We start from the raw sequence: 21,018 nt of genomic DNA, 5'->3' as shown, positions 1-21,018 counted from the left end.
CGATTTTTCATTAAAAATAGCCAAGTCATACGGGAAAAATCATCCACAAAGGTCACAAAATAATGAAATTTATTGGATGCAATATTCATTGGACCCCATACATCAGAATGAACTAACTCAAAAGGATGTGAAACACGACTAACAACTCTTGACGGAAAAGAAACACGACGGTGCTTACTAAGCTGACAAGCTTCGCAAGACACGGACAACTCATTTCGAAGACTCGGGACTTGATGCTTCAACGTAGGAAGGGAAGGATGACCAAGACGACAATGCCACTGAAGAGCTGAGGTTGACGACTGTAAAGCACATGAGGAAAATGAAGGTGCAAGATCCAGATAATATAAGCCACCAACTTCATGCCCCATACCAATCATCCTCCTCGTCTTGAGATCCTGAAAAATGCACAAAGAAGGGTAAAAACTGACAGAACAATTAAGAGCTTTGGTAATTTTACTAATGGATAACAAATTAAAAGGAAAACCAGGAACGTGTAGAACAGAAAGCAACTCAATATCTGGACTCAAATGGGTATGGCCAGAGCCGGCTACGGTGGAGAGGGAACCATTAGCTAGGGTGACACTGTGGGGTGTATCAACAGGACGATAATCAGAGAGAGAAGTGGACGAACCAGTCATATGCTCATTGGCGCCAGAATCAATAATCCAAGAGTCGCGAGTGGAGGATAAAAGACAGTGAGATGCAGTACCTGACTGAGCAAGAGTAGCAGTGGAAGAGGTAGAGGCCCGCTTATGGGTTAAGAACTGAGCATACTCATCTTTCGGAATGGAGATCAAATCATTCTCGAAGTGTGAGCTCGAGCTAACAGGTGGTCCAGATGGAGCTGGGAAATCAGCATGAGAAGCAACCTGATTGGCCAACCCAGATGGGGTGCCATGTAAATCCCAACAAAAATCCACAGAATGGTTAGTACGACCACAATGAGTGCATTTGCGAGGCCCACGACCTCCAATGCGACCTCCGCCTCGAGAATCACGTCCACCACGAAAACCACGACCACCATGACCACCCCGTCCCCCACGGGAACTACCATAACTTCCACGGGCAGCAATAAAGGCAGCACGCTCACTAGTACGCTCAGAACTTATCTGAGAGCTACGATCAGTAAGATTAGCACGCTGAATCCGAGAAAAGACTTCAGGAAGTGAGGGAAGTGTAGAACCCCCCAAAATCTGCGCACGAACCGACTCAAACTCAGGTTTCAAGCCAAGAAGAAACCGAACCACATCCACATCTTGACGTTGCTGTTCCATTTTCTTCAGGTCCTTAGAGAGCGGTTGGTACAAGTTTCGCTCCTTACAAATAGCCACAACTTGGTTGTAGTACTCATCCACAATTTGATCACCTTGTTCAAGTCCAAAATACTGTTTACACACTTCATACATTCGAGTAATATTCCCAGTTCCAGAGTACATGTGACTAAGATGATCCCAAATGTCCTTGGCACTAGGCAAGTAGATGCATGAAGATCCAATGTGAGACTCAATACTATTCAACATAAGAGAGATAATTTGATTATCTTCTTGTTCCCAAAGGCTAGGAGGATACTCTGTAGGCATACTCGAGGTTAAGTGAATAAACAAACCCTTGCCTTTGAGAAAAACTTCAACAGACCTTGCCCAATAAATATAATTCTTGCCATTGAGCTTCACAAGAGTCATAGGAGCATTAACAAAGGAAGTTTCAAGTTTAGAGGCCATAATCTCAACAACAAAGAAGCCAGACTCCACAGAAATACAAAAAAAAATAATAGTAAGTGTAACAACCACTTAAAAGGAATGGGAAGACTTAAAAAAAATCCAAAACCCACAGCGACAGACCCAAGCGACTACCACAGAACACGTCGGCAAACCACCACAGACTCGGTCGACGACCACACTTCAACGACAACCCAGTTTCTGCCGATCATCACTGTAACCTGCCGGCAGCCATATACTTCACCAACAACCACAGACTAGACCGTAAATACACCACAAACCACACCGGCAACCATCTATCCCCAATCACGATTCGCGGGCATGAAGCCCACGTCTCACAATTCCACGCTCAGTAGAATAAAACTAGGATTCGGGTAAAAAAAAAATATATATATATATATATTAATAAAGAAGGGAGGAAGAAGCGGGGTGAGAGATGCAGTCAATAGTTATAGCTCTGATACCATGTTAGAGGGATTTAGGGTTTGCATGTAAAGAGAAGAAAGAAGAGGCTCTGTTGTTTTTCACGTAGCCTCCTCCTCTCATACTTCATATATATATATATATATATATATATATATATATATATATATATCTAATGTAACATTGAGTACAAAGACCAAAATACCCCATATAATATATTAACCCTAATATGCTCATGCTCATCTAACATAGGCCAATTAAATGCACACCCTAATATTATTTTGGTAGTTTCCCATCCAAAGGCGTACCTTGTTTGGGGTCTAGTGATGCAGATTGTAGGATGTAGTTTTAGCAATAGCAGCTTAGAATATATACAATATGCCACCAAGTTAAATCTCATGTGACACAATATTCAATATTCACTGTCCATGGGTAATGTGAGATTAACTGGTTTTCTTAATCTTAAGCCAGCTCATCAATACACGGAGAAAATGGAAAGAGTTTGCATCATATAAATTCTTCAATGTTTTGAAATGGGATGCATGGTCAAATAAACTCATAATCATCTTTTATTGATCTAGTACCAACATTATTTGTAAGAAGCATCACATGCGTAAGTGCAAAGGCCTCCTGAAGCCTAGGTGCAATGCACAAACACATGCTCACTTGAAGTAAAGCTCAAGATGCCAAATGATTTTTTATTTTATTTTTTTAACAATATAATGTACAATAACTTCTAATAGCACCAAGAAGTTTAGTTCGAGGCCTGTGGTGGATGGTCTTTCTTTTGATTCTATTGATGAGGCTGAGGCTAGTTGGTTGGTGGGAGAATTTGAGGAAGGGGAGGTGTGGGAGGTTGTGAAATCTATAAATGGTAACAATGCGCCGGACCATGACAATTACTCTATGGTGTTCTTCTAAGCTTGTTGGGTTGTGTTTAAAGAGGGCATCATGAAGGTCTTTCATGACTTCCATGCTAGTGGAAAGTTCGAGAGAAGCCTAAATACTACTTTCATCACCCTCATTCCAAAGATTGTAGGGGCTGTTGACCCCAAGGATTTTTGCCTAATAGTTTAGTGGGTAGTATTTACAAAATTATTGCTATGATTTTTGCGAACATGCTTAAGTTGGTGTTGGAGAAGATTATCTCAAACTCACAAAATGCATTCATCCAAGATATGTAGATTGTAGATCCTATTCTTATTGCCAATGAGTGCCTTAATAGTAGATTGAGATCTGGAGAACCAGATGTTAGTTGCAAAATGGACTTAGAAAAAGCATATGAATCATGTTAATTGTGATTTTCTGCTGTATATGTTGAGAAGGTGCAAGTTTGGGGGAGAAATGGTGCTCTTGGATAGCTCACTGTAGGCTTTTTTTAGTAGATCTCATGGCTTGAGACGAAGGGACCCTCTGTCTCCTTTGATGTTTGTTATTGTGATGCAGGTGTTGGGTAGAATGATTTCTACTGCAGTGAGTGGTGGTTTGTTGTCTAGCTTTTCAATGGAGATAGGGGTTGATATCTCTTACCTTCTGTTTGTTGGTGATACTTTGTTTTGAAGCTTATTCTTATGTTTTGAAGCTGTTTCAAGTTTGAAGACTAATTTAGCCAAGTTGAAATTGGTTCCTGTGGGAAATGTTGATAATGTGGATGGGTTGGTTGGGATTTTGGGTTGTGGGGCTGCGTTTTTTACCTTGAAGTATCTTGGTCTTCCGTTGGGGGCCTCCTACACGGCCAAACATATTTGGGATGGTGTTATCGAGAAGATAGAGCATCGATTGGGTAGTTTGAAAATGATGTATTTGTCTAAGGGTAGTAGAATTATCCCTTATCAAGAGCACCATATCCAACTTACCTACGTATTTTATGTCCCTCTTTCCTTACTTTGCAGGTAGTGCAAGCCATATTGAGAAGCTTCAACGTGAATTCCTATGGGGTGGGCTAGGTGAAGAGTTCAAATATTACTTAGTTAGCTGGTCCAAGGTTTGCTTGTTGATCTTTGGGGGAGGGTTGGAGGTTAGAAACTTGCTAAGTTTAAATCGTGCTCACTTAGGCAAATGGTTTTGGTGCTATGAGCTTGAGAGAGGCTTGATGGAGAGTGGTAGTAGACTCTAAATATGAAAGTTCATGGGTAGGGTGGTGTTATAACGAGCCTGGAGGGTCACATAAGGTGGGGTTATAGAAGAATATTAGGAGGGGTTAGGGGAAGTATTCAAGTTCCCCTAACTTGAACAGAAAAATGGGGGAGGGGAGATAATGTGAAAGATCCAAAGAAGAAAAAAAAAAACTGAGTAAGGAGTAGAAGTAGAGGAATGGCAAAAAAAAAAAAAAGAAAGCTGAGAAGAGAGAGAGAATAAAGATTACAAATAGAGGAGGAGGGGGGTTGGGGGGCAGGAGATAGAGCGCATGGCATAGAAGAATAGTAAAGTGTACAAGAATAGAGAGAAAGGAGAGAGGAAGCTGTGTACCAAGTTCTACTCAAGCGAGTTATCTAGTGTCTAACGGTGGTCCCTTTAGCTTTTCTTTTTTCTTCTAGATCTGATCCAGTGGGTTTTGATGTACAATGAGAAATAAGTATGTGTGTAGTACAATGCGCAGTCAATTTGAATTGTTTTATGATCCAAAGATTAATTTTAATTGATTCATATATTTTCCAGCAATTTTTTTTTCTTTTAAATGCACTTATTAATTCTTTGATTTTTTTCCAAAATGCTCGCTTTAGAAAATTGGGTTTTTTGTTTGTCAGAAGCATTTACTCCTGGAGCTTCGTGCTTCATTCCGAGGCACACTTTTAGTAACACAGTCTAGTACTACCAATACTTAAAATGCATTTTTAACTCAAATTTGGTCGTTTACTATGTGAACTTTTTTTGTTTTGTTTTCAAAAATAGAAAAGTTTGAAGTAACTTCTTAGGATCCAGAGAAACTCTTCCTGGAGAAACCACTAATGAACTTGCCAAAGTAGGTACACACTTTTTAAATGGTCTGATCATTGACTGATGCCCTTTAGAGTACATTAGTCATTAAGCAGGTAAATAATATAAAGGCAGAAGTTGAACTTTTGTACTTTAACCAATACAACTGATTGTTTGCATTAATGGGGAACATCATATGAGATGGGCATGTATGTTCCTTCTTCTAACTTTTGTGCTGACTAGCATCCTGGCTTATGCAATACCTTTATTATTGATGTCTAATTAAAAGTCTGTGGTGACGAGTTTTGTTGCTGTTGTTATTCTTTTACTAGGTTTATTAATATTCTTTGTTTGTTTGTTGTGTTTTTTCTTTTCTTTTCTTTTTGCAGTTGATTGACCCAGTTGATAAGACAGTGGAGAGGGACCTGTCCCTTGTAAAAGAGCTAGGACTGAAGCTAATTTATGCTATGAACACCCATGTCCACGCTGACCATGTAACTGGGAGTGGCCTAATGAAGGTGTGGAATTTCTTCCATAGTATTGAACTTTACTACATTTCCTTTCTGTAAACTTTCTCTGCTTTCATGCTAGAGGCAGAAATGAATCTGTTGCATTCTCATATGTGGTTCCTATTTATTGCAGAATAAGGTTCCTGGACTGAAATCTATCATTTCAAAAGCGAGCAAATCAAAAGCTGATCTTCTGATTGAAGCCGGAGATAAAATCTATTTTGGTGATCTGTTTTTGGAGGTAGGGCTGCAGTTGCCTGAAAATTTTAACTATTTCATGCAAAAGACCATGGAAATTATTTGAGTTGTGTAGTAAGAATGGTTTCCTAAATTTATAAGTTAATGTACTATTTTTTTTGTTTGTTTGTTTTTGTTTTTGTTTTTTTTGTTTTGTTTTGTTTTGTTTTTGTTTGTTTGTTTGTTTTTTTTTTTCCTGGTGAAAATCATCAAATAATTGCATTATAGTGATAGGTTGACTGGATAGTTTATGGTCCATACTTTTGATATGCTTGGTGAGCCTAGGCATTAGCTTTGTTTGTTTCTAGGTGCTTCTGCAGGTACTAGGAAGTTAATCGATGTTCATCTCACACATAATATTCATATTTCAAAGTAGTTTCTGCTTCATGATTGCTGATCCTCCTTTTCTAATTCAGTATGATATAAATGTCTTGCACATTATTATTTTTTCCTACAAGTAAATGTCTTGTTTATAGTTACAATAAATCTATGAATATATCATTCCACTTATCAGGGGAAAAAAATATGAACATCTCGCACAGGAGATCAGATGGATTTGTTATGGGTGAGGGCAAGAACACTAAATTGGTTTCTTGTTTTGATGTGTTTTGACCTAACTATTTGGATGATTTAAGAATGTGGTGAGGTTAAAATAGTGAAGCATTTATTTCTACAAAAACAGTTTGCCTTTGGTAGATGAATCCTATTACATTTGGTAGACACCTACTATACTTGAAAATTCATAGATAAGAAAGAGGCAGGGAAGTGGAAGTGTTTGGTCGTTCTCAAAATTTTCTCTTGTACTCGTCTTTGTAGCTTGCCACTTCAAGAAATTTCTATTTGCGGAATAGGTGCAATGCAAGTTGGTAATTAAAAGGTTATTTGTTAGGTCCAAAGTTGTGTTGACATATTCTATTGACAAAACACCAGTAAAAAGTTTTGTTTAAGTCTATATCTGTTGAGTTGTGTCATATGAAGTTTGAAGATTTATCAAACGTACTCTTGAAGACACCGCCATGACCAATATATTGAGTTCAATCACTTAGGACGGTAACTGACTTAGAGGTCTAAAAGTTAGTCTTTTTTTAATAAGTAATTTCAATATCAATAAATAAGTGCAAAGGGGCACAAGTGGCCTTTTTCAGTCTATTTTTAACCCGGTTCAGGCCCTTTCGGTTCGGTTTCAACTTGGTTTAGACTTTTTCGGCATGGTTCCATCCAGTTCAGTCCTTTTGCGACTATTTTTCAGCAGGCACTTTCGGGTCAGACCAATTTATTCACTTGGTCCACATGGGTTTCGAGCCAAACAGGCCCATCAACCGGCCCACTTAGGTCCTGCCAATAGCCACCATGACCGGATGGGGTGGTCATGACAATGTTCACAGACAAAGATGACAAGATGTTGGTCATGTTCGTAACGGGAGTGTGGTGAGGAGAGGCAGTTACGGGGAGAGAGAGGATCGTCTTGAAGACGTGAGGAGAGATCTTGTGCCAAAAGTATAATCTTTCCCCTCCTACCGTATAGATCTCTCAAATCCACCTCATTTCCTTGATAGCTGTATCGTCTTTTTGCTAGATCTAGTTCTGGTTCTCAATGTCCAAATTTATTTGATTTGGAAGTTTAGTTGATTATAATTGTAGTAATTGTTTTTGGAGAAATCATCATTCATAAAATTAGTTTAATTTGTTTCTTTTTTATTTTTATACTCAAATAAAAAAAATTTAAATAATCCAACTCAAGCCGAGCTCGAGCTCGAGCTCGCAAAGGGATCGCACTTTGGCTAGCCAAGCTCAAACACAAAAACAAGGCTTGTGTCAAGCTTGAGCTCAAGAAAAATTCGGATGAGCCGAGCTCAAACAAGCACTTCTCGCTTAAGCTTGGCTTGTTTATACCTCTAATCCTACTCAATGCCTCCATTACCACCATGAACAATTGTGGTGATAACGGATCCCCTTGTTCCATCAACCCATGAGAGCTAAAAAAAAAAAAAAAAAGCATATGGTGTACCATTCACAAGAATGGAAAATCGCACCGTAGAAATACAATGCTCTATCCAATCCCTCAATTTCTCCCCAAATCCACATCTCTTCAACAAATAAAGCAAGCATTCGCAATTTATATGATTGTACGCCTTCTCCAAATCCACAACTTGCACAGAACTCCGCATTCTCCTGATCTAATTTTACTATTCAAGCATTCGTTGGCGATTAACACTGAATCCAAAATTTGTCTACCTCCAATGAGAGCATTTTGTGTATTATATATGATAGTTCCCAACATCGACTTTAGCCTGTTTGCTAACACATTGTACATAATTTTACACACCCCACCTACTAAGCTAGTAGGCCGGAAGTCCATAACATCTACAACTCGTGTCTTTTTTGGTATAAGAGAAACAAAGGTTGCATTAATATTCTTCACGAACGTCCGTTGACTATGTAACTCCTTAAAAACTGCCATAATGTCCTCTTTTACTACCTCCCAACATTCTCTTTCACTACCTCCCAACATCTCTGGAAAAAAGCCATAGTAAAACCATCTGGTCCTTTTGCCTTGTCACCATTCAAATCCCTCACCACCTCCCACACTTCTTCTTGCTCAAAATTACTTTCCAATCCATTACTCTTTTCTGCATCAATTAAAAGGAATGAATGGCCATCCACCTTTGGTCGCCAAGTAAACTGCTCAAAATACAATTGATTATAGAATTGTACTATATTCTCCTTTATCTTAGTAGAGTTAGAAGACATGGAACCGTTGATGACTAAATAGTCCACTTGGTTATTTCTTCAATGGGAATTTGCCACCCTATATCTGTTTATTATTTTTTGTATTTTTATCTACCTCCCTCAATCACAAGGCCCTAGATTTTTGTCTCTAACTCACTTCGTCAAAAAGAATAATTTTCTCCAACTCCTTAGACATATCTTCCTTTCTCCTCCTTTCTTCCTCCATTAAACCACGACCCTCAGCAATTATATCGAGATCCCGAATACCCTCCAAAAACACCTTTTTCTTCCTTACGTCACCAAATGCTTGGGATTCCTCCCGCCTCTCTCTCTAGCAAAAGTGTATTTATTATACAAATTATTTTTGAATCTTTTGCAGGTTCGAGCTACTCCTGGCCATACATTAGGTTGTGTTACCTACGTTACTGGAGAGGGGCCTGATCAGCCTCAACCAAGGATGGCTTTCACGGGGGATGCCATACTGATACGTGGATGTGGGAGAACTGATTTTCAGGTGTAATGTCTAAATTTCTGAACTCTTTTGATATTACTTCCCTTTCAATAATAAAATCTTATGTTTTCCATGATTAAAAGAAATAAATTAAAAATTAAAAATCACGACTTGCTTGTGAAAATATTAATTCATTCTCAGATGGCATTTTGAGGGAAACATCAAGTAGCATCTATCTCACTGATTTACTTACAGGGTGGGAGTTCACAACAACTCTACGAGTCAGTGCATTCACAGGCAAGGACATGGGTGACTATTTTGAACTTCAGAACACTATAGTGCAGGGACTTATTATCTTTTTCTTATGTATCCAGATTTTCACTTTGCCCAAGGATACGCTGATCTATCCTGCCCATGATTACAAAGGATTAACTGTATGAATCATCTGTTGGCTCTTATATCTGGACTATGTAATTTATTGAAAACAGCTGCTTATGCCACACCTTTGCCTGACATCCAGGTTAGCACTGTAGGGGAGGAGATGCTTTATAATCCTAGGCTCACAAAAGATGAGGTGATTCTTTTGGCCTAAATGTCATTTTCTTGCACTTCTGTGATTGATTTTTCTTACAAAATGTCACTAGTCAAATATGGTTATTACCAAATAGCTAGGGTGCTTTTCCCATTATCTATAGAACTTTAGCATATTATTCACTACATTTGCTCCTATAATAGTTTTTATGAATTTCACCACTAGCATTTTGTCTTGCCTTTTGTCAATACCACTTCTCCCTCATATCTTTAATTGTTTCAATCTTAACTCTTTGCAGGAATCCTTCAAAAATATTATGGCAAGTAAGTTGTATAGGCACATTTGTGTTGAGTAAAAATTTTCCATTGAACACAAATTTCATATGTCACATATAGCCATTTAGAGTGTGCTTAATTCTCATTAATTGTTTTACAGATCTTAACCTGTCCTACCCAAAAATGATTGACATTGCTGTACCTGCAAATATGGTTTGTGGTTTGCAAGATATCTCTGCGAAGCCTGTTGAAGCAACTTCAAACTAGATGTAGTAAGGTATGGTTTTGGGGGGTGGAATTCAAGTTGAGGGGGTTGTTTTAGTAGCTTATTTGTGTGCCCAAACCAATAACACATTGTATAGTTGCAGAGATTTATCTGATAATAACAATAAGGAGAATCGTTGTTGATCAGGAAAGAGGACAATGAAAGGGAGGAGAATAAAGGAAAAAACTAGGCAGCTGTCCCATTCAAAAAAAGTTTCAATCTTGCTACTTTATTGAATTTCAGCTTTCTCATAAGATTATTTTCCTAGATTAGAAGTGCTAAAGATAATGAATATTAACCCTTGAAAGAAGTTATCCAATCTTTTCACTTGAATTTAAGTAAAGAACTCAGAAGTACCAATTACTTCTTAGGAGTGCTCTGCTGCAATAACATGAACATTGCGGTACAGCTGCAATGTGGCGAAGTACACTCTAACAACTCAAGAAGTTCCAATAATTTGGAAACAAAGTTAAATGTAGAAATCCTAATACGAGACTTAAAAGTGAACATGACTTTCTTCTTTTGCTTGGGGCCCACAAGCTTAATATAAGACCTGGGCTTTGGAAGCAGGCACACATTCTGCAGTTGAGCTATGGCTGATGAAGTGGGTAGCATTTGTAGATATCACAAGGGTACACCTTGATTGCTGAAACTTTAGCTCTATTACCAGGTATTATTAAGGGGGATGAGAAGCTGATTGATCATGCTTATTTGTGAAAGTGACTCTTCAACATCTTTTAATCAGGTGGTTGAAAGATCTTTTTGCTTGCAGGGAATGTCTTGGTCATCTGATTTGTTGGCTAAAAGGGCAGCCTTGTTTTTGGCAAAAATGCCTGTTATTTTTCCAGCTTAGTGATTTTTGTTTTCTATGTAATGTCTTCTATTCTGTGAAGAAAAGCCACTGCTTTTAGTAAAAATTTATTTCTATCTGCAAAATTGAAGTTACATACTTGCTTTTGGGTTCACCGCAGAAAAGCTTCATCTTTTGATTATATGGACGCCCACTGCTAGGTTTAGGAGTGATTCATATTGAATTCATCGTCATGTTAGAAAATCTTTTTTTTTTCTCTTTTTTTAGATGAATGGTCATATTATAAAATCTTTTGAAAGTGATAGGAAATCATGAAGCAGACCTCCTATAACGTAAATTGTTTGCTTAGCATGTTGCCTCACAGTGTTGATGTTTAGGCCCTTCAATTAAACTCTGCTGCTTTATGAAAGCTTCTTAATAAAAAGCAAAATCAAATTTATGAAATGCACAAACAGCTAATAGATGACTTGAAGAGCATTTTCTGCAGAAAATCTTTCCTTTTAGCAGACATAATTAAAATTTAATAGGCAGGGCCCAACAATAACTTAATAATGCACAAAGTGAAATTTACTTCATGAGCATTTAGTAAGGACTTTTCCATAGGAAGCTTTTCTCCATGCAGTCATATAGCGGCCTCATCCTGCCACTTTGTTGTCAGAAATGAATTTCTGTTTACTAATGTTGGCTTTATAGATGAAAGTATGGATTGCTGTTTGATACGCAGGTTAGTCTATGAGGGTTCATGACTGATCTCAATTTTATTAGATTTGAGACTTAGTTAAGTTGATTTATGTTGATTGTATGGGATTGTTCATTTTACCATTTATGACGTAAAAAATTCCCCTTTAAAAAAAGTGCACTGGAAACTGTATTGGTGATCTTATTCCAAAAAAGACAGTAGTGAACCAACTCCTATGGAAGCCATGTTCTGGCCGGTTAGATTAATAGGCTTCTACATGCCATGGTCTCCATTTGTAAAGAGCCATGGATTCGATTCTCAATAATTAGTTTACTCCTTTCAACACACTTTTCTTTTGGGTGTACTATTTCACCCTTGTCACTTGAAACAAATGGTCTCTTTTTGTGCATGTATAATTTGTTCTTCGACTGGGAAAATTGTCATACGCTTTAGTTTGTGAATTTGGCTATTTGAGCCAGTTTAAAAGCATTGTTTAGGAATGTACTCTAGAAGATTTCCTTTGACAGAACAATTGGTTGTCTTAAGCAAGTTTAGAAGTGTATTTCATTCACTTCACAACTTTCACCTGCTTCGTTTTCTTCCTGAACATTGGTTATGTCATTTTTGTTCACGTTAGTTTAGTTATGCTATTAAAAGCTCGAAATCAGTGACTTTTGCTATTATTATGTATTAGACATTGTCCCAATTTTATCTAATTGCTGTGATCTTTATGTGCAGAGAAGATTCGAGCTTGTTTGGAGCAAAGGATCCGCTCAGCCTAAAATTACAATAGTCATAGGGCTTTGGATTCAACAGACCAGGAAGGCTCATTTCTTATATGTATTAAGAATTCAACATAAGGACGGTTCTCTATTGTAATCTTGCTCACGAGTGTTAAAAAAAAAAGAAAAAAGAAAAGAAAAGGTTTGGTATCTGAAAAGAAGAAAGGAAGAAAGAGGATTAGATTCAAGACAAGTGATGTGAGAAGTAATCCTCGTAGAGGTAATGTAAGTGACATTACGATTTACTGAGGCTTTTCATTGTCGTTTACACATTGGAATAAAATGGAATGTCTGTTGTAGCTGGTATGATTTGGTTTCCTTTCCATGTATGTTCTCATTTATTGTAATTCCATATTAGTGTGTTGTTTCTCTATATAAACAACCTTTGATGTATCATATGTGTATTGAGAAATAATAAGAATTCTTCCTTATAATTAATGATGGTATCAGAGCTTAGGGTTTGATTTTTTTGGGTCATTTTAGGGTTTAGGGTGATGTCGCCGTCATTGTTGTGATTGGTTCTATCGTCATTGGGTTTGGTGTAGCCAGAAAAGTAGTGATCGTGGTTGTTGGTTTTGGGTGTTTCCCCATTTTAATAGAATGAATTTGGGTTTCCGATTGGTGTATTCAGTAATTTTTGTGGTGGTTGGTAACTTCTCCGGTGGCCGCGTTGAAAGTAATGGTGGTTTAGTTTCTGTTGAGAGGTTTGCATGAAGAACGTTTAGAGAAAAGAGGAGGCTCGTTCCATGTTACGTAGCCAACCTTAAACATATTATTATATAAGCTTAAAGAAATATGACAATGATTAAAATACCTTCAAACCCTTAATACATTCTTCTAACATTTTCCCTCAAGCTGGAGCATTTATATCATATAGACCCAGCTTGGAACAAATAAACTCTAACCGGTTACGATATAACGATTTTGTAAACATATCAGCTAACTGATCTCCAAACTTCACGAATGCTCTAGATATATCTCCATCGAGTATTTTGTCTCGGACATAATGACAATCGACTTCAATATATTTAGTCCTCTCATGAAACACTGGGTTAGATGCAATATGTATAGCAGCCTGGTTATCACAAAATAAAGGGATAGGAATAGGAGCTGAGAAACCAATCTCATGAAGAAAATGTTGTAACCATGTCAACTTAGTAGTTGTATGAGTCATTGCCCTGTACTCTGCTTCAGCACTAGATTGTGCCACAATTGTTTGTTTCTTACTCTTCCAAGTTACAAGATTACCGCCAAAAAATGTGCAATACCCTGTAGTAGTCTATCTGAAGGAGAACCTGCCCAATCTACATCAGTAAAACCTTCGACCCTAAGATGTTCATTTGGTCTATACAATATCTCTAGACCAGGTTGTCTCTTCAAATACCGAATAATGTGAGTAACAGTTTCCTAATGTGAAACCCAACCAGCCTCTAAGAACTGACTGACAACACGAATTGCATATGAAATATCCAGCCTGATGATAGTAAGATAGTTCAACTTCCCAACTAGACGACGGTACCTGCCAGGATCTTCAAATAATTCACCTTCATCCTTCAATAATTTCTTATTTGGATCCATCGCAATATCAAGAAGTCGAGAGCCCAAAAGACTTGTTTCTTCTAATAAATCAAGTGCATACTTTCTTTAAGATAAGTCGATACCTCTTCGACTTCTAGCAACTTGAATACCTAGAAAATATCAAAGTTTGCCCAAATCCTTTGTATGAAATTATTCTTGTAGAAATTGCTTTAATCGGGCAATGCCTCCTAAATCATCTCCAGTAATAACAATATTGCCTACATATACCACAAGAAGGATATAGCCTGCATTAGTATGTAAGTGAAATACTGAATGATCCATCTAACATCTCTGAAGACCAAACTTTAATACTGCTTCAGAGAAGTTTCCAAACCATGTCCGCGGTGATTGTTTGAGACCATACAATGCCTTTCTTAATTTACAAACACAACCCTGAGATTCCCCCTGAGCAACAAACCCAGGTAGTTGCTCCATATAAACTTCCTCACACAAGTCTCCATGTAAAAAGACATTTTTGACGTCTAATACAAACAACAACCAATCGAGATTAGTAGCCAAGGAAATAAGAACACAAACAAATTTCTTCTTAGCTACTGGAGAAAAAGTTGTCATCGTAAGCAATACCATATGTTTGCGTATAACCCTTAGAAACCGACCGAGCTTTCAACCGTTCAACAAAACCATCAAGATGAAACTTAATTGTGTAGACCCATTTGCAACCAACCGTCTTCTTATTATGTGGTAAGGGAACTAGCTCTCACATCCCATTATGATGCAAGGCCTTCATTTTCAATTTCAAAACTTGCCTCCTACCAGAGTCAAATAATGCAGCCTACATTGTCTTAGGAATGGAAATACTAGAGAGATAGGAAACAAAACAAGAAAGTGTAAGAGATAAAGAACTAGCGGATACAAACTGACTTATAGGATGTTGGGCAGTGCAAGAACGTTTACCTTTCTATAGGGCAATAGGCAAGTGGTCAGATGGAGGTGGGGGCACCGGATCTGGAGATGATAAGGATGATGGTGGTGGAGCACGAGCAGATGGTCGAGGCCGACGTTGATAAACCTAGAGTAGAGCAGAAGAGTGGGGAGGCAAAGGACAGGAGGAGAAGTATAGTAAGGCTCAGAGAGAAGGGGGATAAGAAGCAGAAGAGACGCAACACCAAGTTCAAGGGAAGAGTCACTCAAAGAAGTAATAGTAGGAAAATAGGGGAGAGACTCATCAAAGGTAACATCAGTGCAAGTGAAGTAGTGTCGAAGGACCAGACTATAGCAATGGTAGCCCATTTGGGTTGTGGAATACCCAAGAAAGACACATTTAGTAGCACAAGGGTCAAGATTATCAAAACCAGGACCCAAATTATGAACATAGCAAACACACCCAAAAACCTTCAGTGCCAATGAGAACGGTGATAAAGAAGGATATAAAAGAGAATGAGGAGAGGCACCTTTTAAGACCGAGGAGGGCATCCTATTAATGAAATAACAAGCAGTGAGAACAACATCAATCCAAAATTGTTTGGGAACATGCATATGGAACAAAGAGACAACGTGCGACATACAATAAATGACGATTCTTGCGTTCAGCCACACCATTTTGTTGTGGAGTGTGAGCAAACAAGGTTTGATGGAGAATGCCTTTCTCAGCCAAATAAGAGGCAAACGAACGAGATGTATATTCTTTAGCATTATCCGAACACAAGATACGATTTTGTAAGCAAATTGAGTCTTAATCATATTGTGAAAGATTTGGAAAATAGAACATAACTCACAATGATTTTTCATTAAAAATAGCCATGTTATACGGAAAAAATCATCAACAAAAGTAACAAAATAGTGGAATTTCTTGGACACTGTAGTAATGGGACCCCATACATCAAAATGAACCAACTGAAAAGGACAAGAAACCCTAAGAACAACTCGTGATGGAAATTAACAAGACATGATGATGCTTACTAAGGTGACAAGCTTCAAAAGGCACATACAATTTATGACGAAGACTTAGGACTTGATACTTCAACATAGAAAGGGAAGGATGACCAAGGCGACAATGTCACGAAGAGCGGATGCTGATGATTGTAAAGCATGAGAGGGAGGTGCTAGATCTAGATAATATAATCCATCAACTTCATGCCCCATACCAATCATCCTCCTCATCTTAAGATCCTAAAAAATACATAAAGTAGGGCAAAAACTAATGGAACAATTTAGGGCTTTTGTAATTTTACAAATAGATAACAAATTAAAAGGAAAACCAGGAACATGTAGAATAGACAACAACTCAATATCAGGACTCAAAATGGGTAGTGCCTGAGCTGACCACTTTGGAGAGGGAACCATTAGCAAGGGACTAGGGTGACACTTTTAGGTGTAGCAACATGATGATAATCAGAGAGGGAAGTAGATGAACTAGTCATATGTTCATTGGCGATAGAATCGATAACCCAGGGCTTGCTAGTGGAGGATAAAAGACAGTGAGATGCAGTACCTAACTGATCAAGAGTAGTAGTGGAAGACGAAGAACCATGCTTATGGGCTAAGAACTGAGCATACTCATCTTTCAGAATGAAGATTAGGCCATTCTCGAAATTTGAGCTTGAACTAACAAGTGGTCGAGATGGGGTTGGTGAATCCTCATGAGAAATAACTTGATTGGAAAACCCAGATGGTGTGTCATGTAAATCCCAACAAAAATCCATAAAATGGTTACTATAATCACAATGAGTGCATTTGCGAGGCCCACTACCTCCAATGCAACCGCTGTCCTGATAATCACGTCCACCACAAAAACCACGACCACCTCGACTGCCACTTCCCCCACGGGATCTACCAAAACTACCACACGCAACAATAAAAGCAACACGATCACCATTACATTCTATTCTCAATAGAGAACCATGGTCAGAGATGCATGTTGAAGCCGACAAAAAACCTCAGGATGCAATGGAAGGTTGGAACCACCCAAAATTTGCGCACAACAGACTCAAACTCAAGTTTCAATCTAAGAAGGAACCGAACCACATCCACATCTTAACGTTGCTTTTCCTTTTTCTTCAAGTCAGTGGAGAGTGGTGTTGTGCATTTATTCACCTAAATTAATAGGCAAATAAATGTACGTTTAACTCGCAAGTGCACAAGATCAAAATAGTAGTATAGGGTGCAAGTACGAGATCATTCCCATGAGGATTGCGTAAATTTTGCTTAAAATATATTATGTAATTAAAACAAAACAAAGATTGATTTTTGAGTTAATAAAGATAAAGGTAGGGTTTTAATATCCATTACTAATCATGCTCAAATAATATAACAATGTGCCAATGCTTTAATCATATTATGAATGCTTAATGTTTGCCAACCTAAGAGTATAGGTGTTTACTCCTTAAACTATTGATCTCCCTAAGCAACAAATTAGGAATAAGTCTCTACTCTAATTCTTTTCTTTCTTAAGGGATTTAGTATGGGTGTCTACTAAGTTGTTCTTTAAGAAAGCATAAATCTGTGGAAATCGACAAACACATGAAACATAGGGCATGGGTGTCTACTCCTGATTTTCCATATTGATTAACCCAAGAACCCGCGAGAAACTCTTTGTTACTCTATTAAGCATAGGACTCGATCATCCTAATTGACTTAATTAACTAATCCAGACCACATGCATGTGTTGATCAGGCACACACATATGAAGAATTCAATAAAACAGGAATTAATCAAGTTAAGCATCACAATATGATTATCACAAAGGTGTCAATATTGAAATATTAAGGGAAAACTTCACTAAAGACCCCCGAACTTCCACCCGTTTTGAAATACCCCCCCTAAACTTCAAAATCTCTAAATTTAGTCCCCTAAACTTTCAATTGCTCTCAATTTGGACCCTTCCATTAATTTTAGCCGTTAAAAATTAAAAAAAAAAAGACCAAAATATCCCTGATTTTTATTTTTTTTTAAATAAAAAAACATGTTGGAAGTTGGAATTTTATATAAAAGTTAGTGGTATAAACGTCATGTGACGTTTAAAATTGATGGAGGGGTCCAAATTGAAAGCAATTGAAAGTTCAGGGGACTAAATTGAGAGATTTTGAAGTTTAGGGGGGTATTTCAAAACGGTTGGAAGTTCGGGGGTCTTCAGTGAAGTTTTCCCAATTTAAAAAAATAATTAGGGCTTCAATCTAGCCCTACTAAAGAGTTTAGTTACACATGAGTTTGATGTTGAACATCTTCATAAAATAAAATAGAAATAAAAGAATAAACACGAAACTTGAGCTTGAAGAGCCTCCAATTCTTCCCCTTAGATTCATGTCTCTATTCTAAAGGCTAAAGAGTCTATTTATATGTCTTAGTAACACTCTAGAAACCTTAAAGTTCGTAGCTTTTGCGTTCTAGTTCGCCTAGGGTTTTGAAGGGGGTGAAAAAGAGCACTTTCCGAAATAGGGCGCTGCTGCCTTGCTCTTCACGCACGGGAACGCTCGATCGCAGGTTTGCGATCGATCGTGTATCTTCTACGCTCGATTGCAAATGCAATTGATGCTGCTTCTTGTTCACACGAGCGCAAGCCTGCGCTCATCTGGACATCTCTTTGGTAGTGCGCTCGAGCACAGGTCCCCTGCGATCGATAGCACTGTCAGAACCTCTAACTTTTCCTAAATTTGCTCTTTAAGCCCCAGACTTCCAGAAATGCTTCATTTTCTTCCAAAAACCTATAAAACAAAGAAAATACACAAAAAGAAATAAAATTGGGCAAACTAACAAGACTAAGGAACTAACAAATATACATTAAGGGGCTAAAATATGGATATTTTACCACTTATCAAGTGGCTGATACATGTCTTTCTCCTTACAAATGGCGACAACCTGATTGTCGTACTCATCTACAGTTTGATTACCTTGCTCAAGCCTAAAGTATTGTTTACGCACCCATAAATCCGAGTGATGTTCCCAGTACCGGAGTACATATGCTAGAGAAGATCCTAAATTGCTTTTGCAGTAGGAAGATAAAGACACGAGGATCCAATGCGGGGCTCAATACTGTTCAACAAAAGAGATATAATTTGGTTGTCGGCCTGGTCCTAAAGGCTCGTGGAGCTATTTTTCGGAGGCTGCCCGGATTCCAAGTGAAAATACAAACTATTCCCTCGCAAGTATACTTCCACAGATCGCGACCAATAAACATAATTTTTGCCATTTAGTTTCACATGTGTCATAAGAGCTGGACCCATAGAAGCAGAAGTAGTTAATCGGAGTTAGGGGCCATAATGTGGTAACAAGAGGCAAACAACAACAAGATCCCACCAGCTAACGAACTACCAAGTAGAAATAGGCAAAAACTCAAACAAAACAGCCCCAATTCGAAGCAAAACTTGCCGAAAGCGACTTATGTCAACTAAAAAAAACTCAAACCGTAGTAGAATCGAGATAATTCGTCAAAAATTGACATGAACCCGACTGAATTTGTGCAGAATAGGCTAAACCATAGTGAACCAGAAGGAACCGAGAGAAATAGTCAAAAAAACTTACCTGAATCGGCTGTAGAATCGCCTAAACCGGTTGGAAAATGGGATGAACCGGGTTGAGCTAGATTGGACTAGTGGAAACCAAAACATAGACAACTTTATCTCTGTTTGAGGTTGGGATATCCTTATCTCAAATACATGACAGCAAACACCTAGAACCAAACACTCAGCTTCTTCTTCGAAAATTGTCACAAAATCGCTGGAGATTGCTAGACTGTGTCAACGACACCCAAAGCATGCTGACAACACCCAAATCGTGCCAAAAACCACCCAAAATGTGCTGACGTCACCCAAACCGTGCCGAAAAACACCCAACTACGACGAACAAAGCTGCCAACGACACCCAATGCCTGTCTTCGACCACCGCAGAGAGTACCAACCACACCTGAGACTGAATCGACCGACTACACCAACCAACCACCAAAGACAACAGCTACACCAAATATGCCAACAACAACAGGTCGAAATCCAACATTGGAGATGATGGCAAGATCACATCATTGGTGACAGTGAACTCGGTGCCATCTCCTATCAGTGCTATCACAGGCATGAAGCGCAAGAATGCAAATTTCTTCGAGCAGTAGCAAGATGAATTGGGGGGCAAGAGAGAGAAAAGAAAAGATAAAAGGAAGGAGAAAGGGACAAAAAAAAAATTGAAGAAAAATACACAATATCAGGAAAAAGGTATAAACCCTAGGCTCTCATACCATGTTGAGAGGTTTGCATGAAGAAGGCTTAGAGAAAAGAGGAGGCTCATTCTATGTTACGTAGCTAACCTCAAACATATTATTATATAAGCTTAAAGAAATATGACAATGACTAAACTACCATCAAACCCTAATACATTCTTCTAATGGTCTCCATGACATTTCTGGTGGCTAGTGTTGATTTTTTTGCGTGGATTTCAGCATTATTTGGTTCTTCCTTGGCCATCGTTGTAGTTGTTGGCACTGTCTGAGTGTCACTAGAGAATTTTTGGCGAGCTCTGGAGAAGACTACTGTTTGGTTGCGGGTGCTCACTGTTCCTTATCTAGGATAAGGATATCCGTATCTTATCTCAGTTGTTTGTAATCAAGGGATAGGGTATCTCGGTTTTCTTAGTTCAAGCCGGCTTAGACCAGGTTTTCATCTTTTTTGGCGGTTCAAATCGGTTCAAGTTATTTTTGGCATATTTCAGTCGACTCAGTTCAAGGTCGGTTTTGGCATATCTTAGCCAATTTAGGTCAATTTTTTATTATTTCTCCCGGTTCAAACCGTTTTTTGGTTCATTCATGTAATTCCATGGTTGTTTTGATCATGTTTGGAGCTGTTTTTGGTTTTTTACAGCTAGTATCTTTGCTGTTTTGATGCGAACCTCAATCGACACGCTTTTGAGACCCAACAAACAATATTAGAATACTGACCCAAAAAAGCTAAAATTCAAATTTTTTTATAGAAAACCCCGACCCAACGTTTATAAATGAAACACGAACCAAAGGTATAAAGCAACAACCTTGACCCAATGATTATAACTGAATCACGAGCCGAATGTATAAAGTTTGAACATTAAAAGGTAGAACCATTGATAAGTTCACAAGTTCTTTGAAGAACCAATAGAAGAAGCAAGCCTCATGTTTTTTTTCTTCTAATTTTCATTCA

The 21,018-nt window shown here is 38.2% G+C and overlaps 1 protein-coding gene across 2 annotated transcripts in view; it reads left to right on the top strand.

The window, feature by feature from the left end:
- Nucleotides 1-12,766, top strand: part of LOC132181460 (persulfide dioxygenase ETHE1 homolog, mitochondrial-like) — a 14,525-nt gene extending 1,759 nt beyond the window's left edge. The window contains exons 2-10 of one of the 2 annotated variants that reach the window (XM_059594693.1): nt 5,447-5,575; nt 5,700-5,807; nt 8,913-9,047; nt 9,240-9,281; nt 9,359-9,418; nt 9,505-9,558; nt 9,815-9,839; nt 9,952-10,068; nt 12,290-12,766. In XM_059594693.1, coding sequence (XP_059450676.1) covers nt 5,447-5,575; nt 5,700-5,807; nt 8,913-9,047; nt 9,240-9,281; nt 9,359-9,418; nt 9,505-9,558; nt 9,815-9,839; nt 9,952-10,058 — 660 coding nt within the window. In that variant the 3' untranslated portion in view covers nt 10,059-10,068; nt 12,290-12,766. Of the gene's footprint in view, nt 1-5,446; nt 5,576-5,699; nt 5,808-8,912; nt 9,048-9,239; nt 9,282-9,358; nt 9,419-9,504; nt 9,559-9,814; nt 9,840-9,951; nt 10,069-12,284 lie in introns of both variants that reach the window. The other variant, XM_059594692.1, reaches the window with a different exon arrangement.
- Nucleotides 12,767-21,018: the final 8,252 nt, after the last annotated feature.

This window comes from Corylus avellana, chromosome ca5 (assembly GCF_901000735.1).
Source record: "Corylus avellana chromosome ca5, CavTom2PMs-1.0".
Lineage (NCBI taxonomy): Eukaryota > Viridiplantae > Streptophyta > Magnoliopsida > Fagales > Betulaceae > Corylus > Corylus avellana.
Note: the sequence above shows the minus strand (reverse complement) of the source record. Positions and strands in the feature narration are given on the sequence as shown.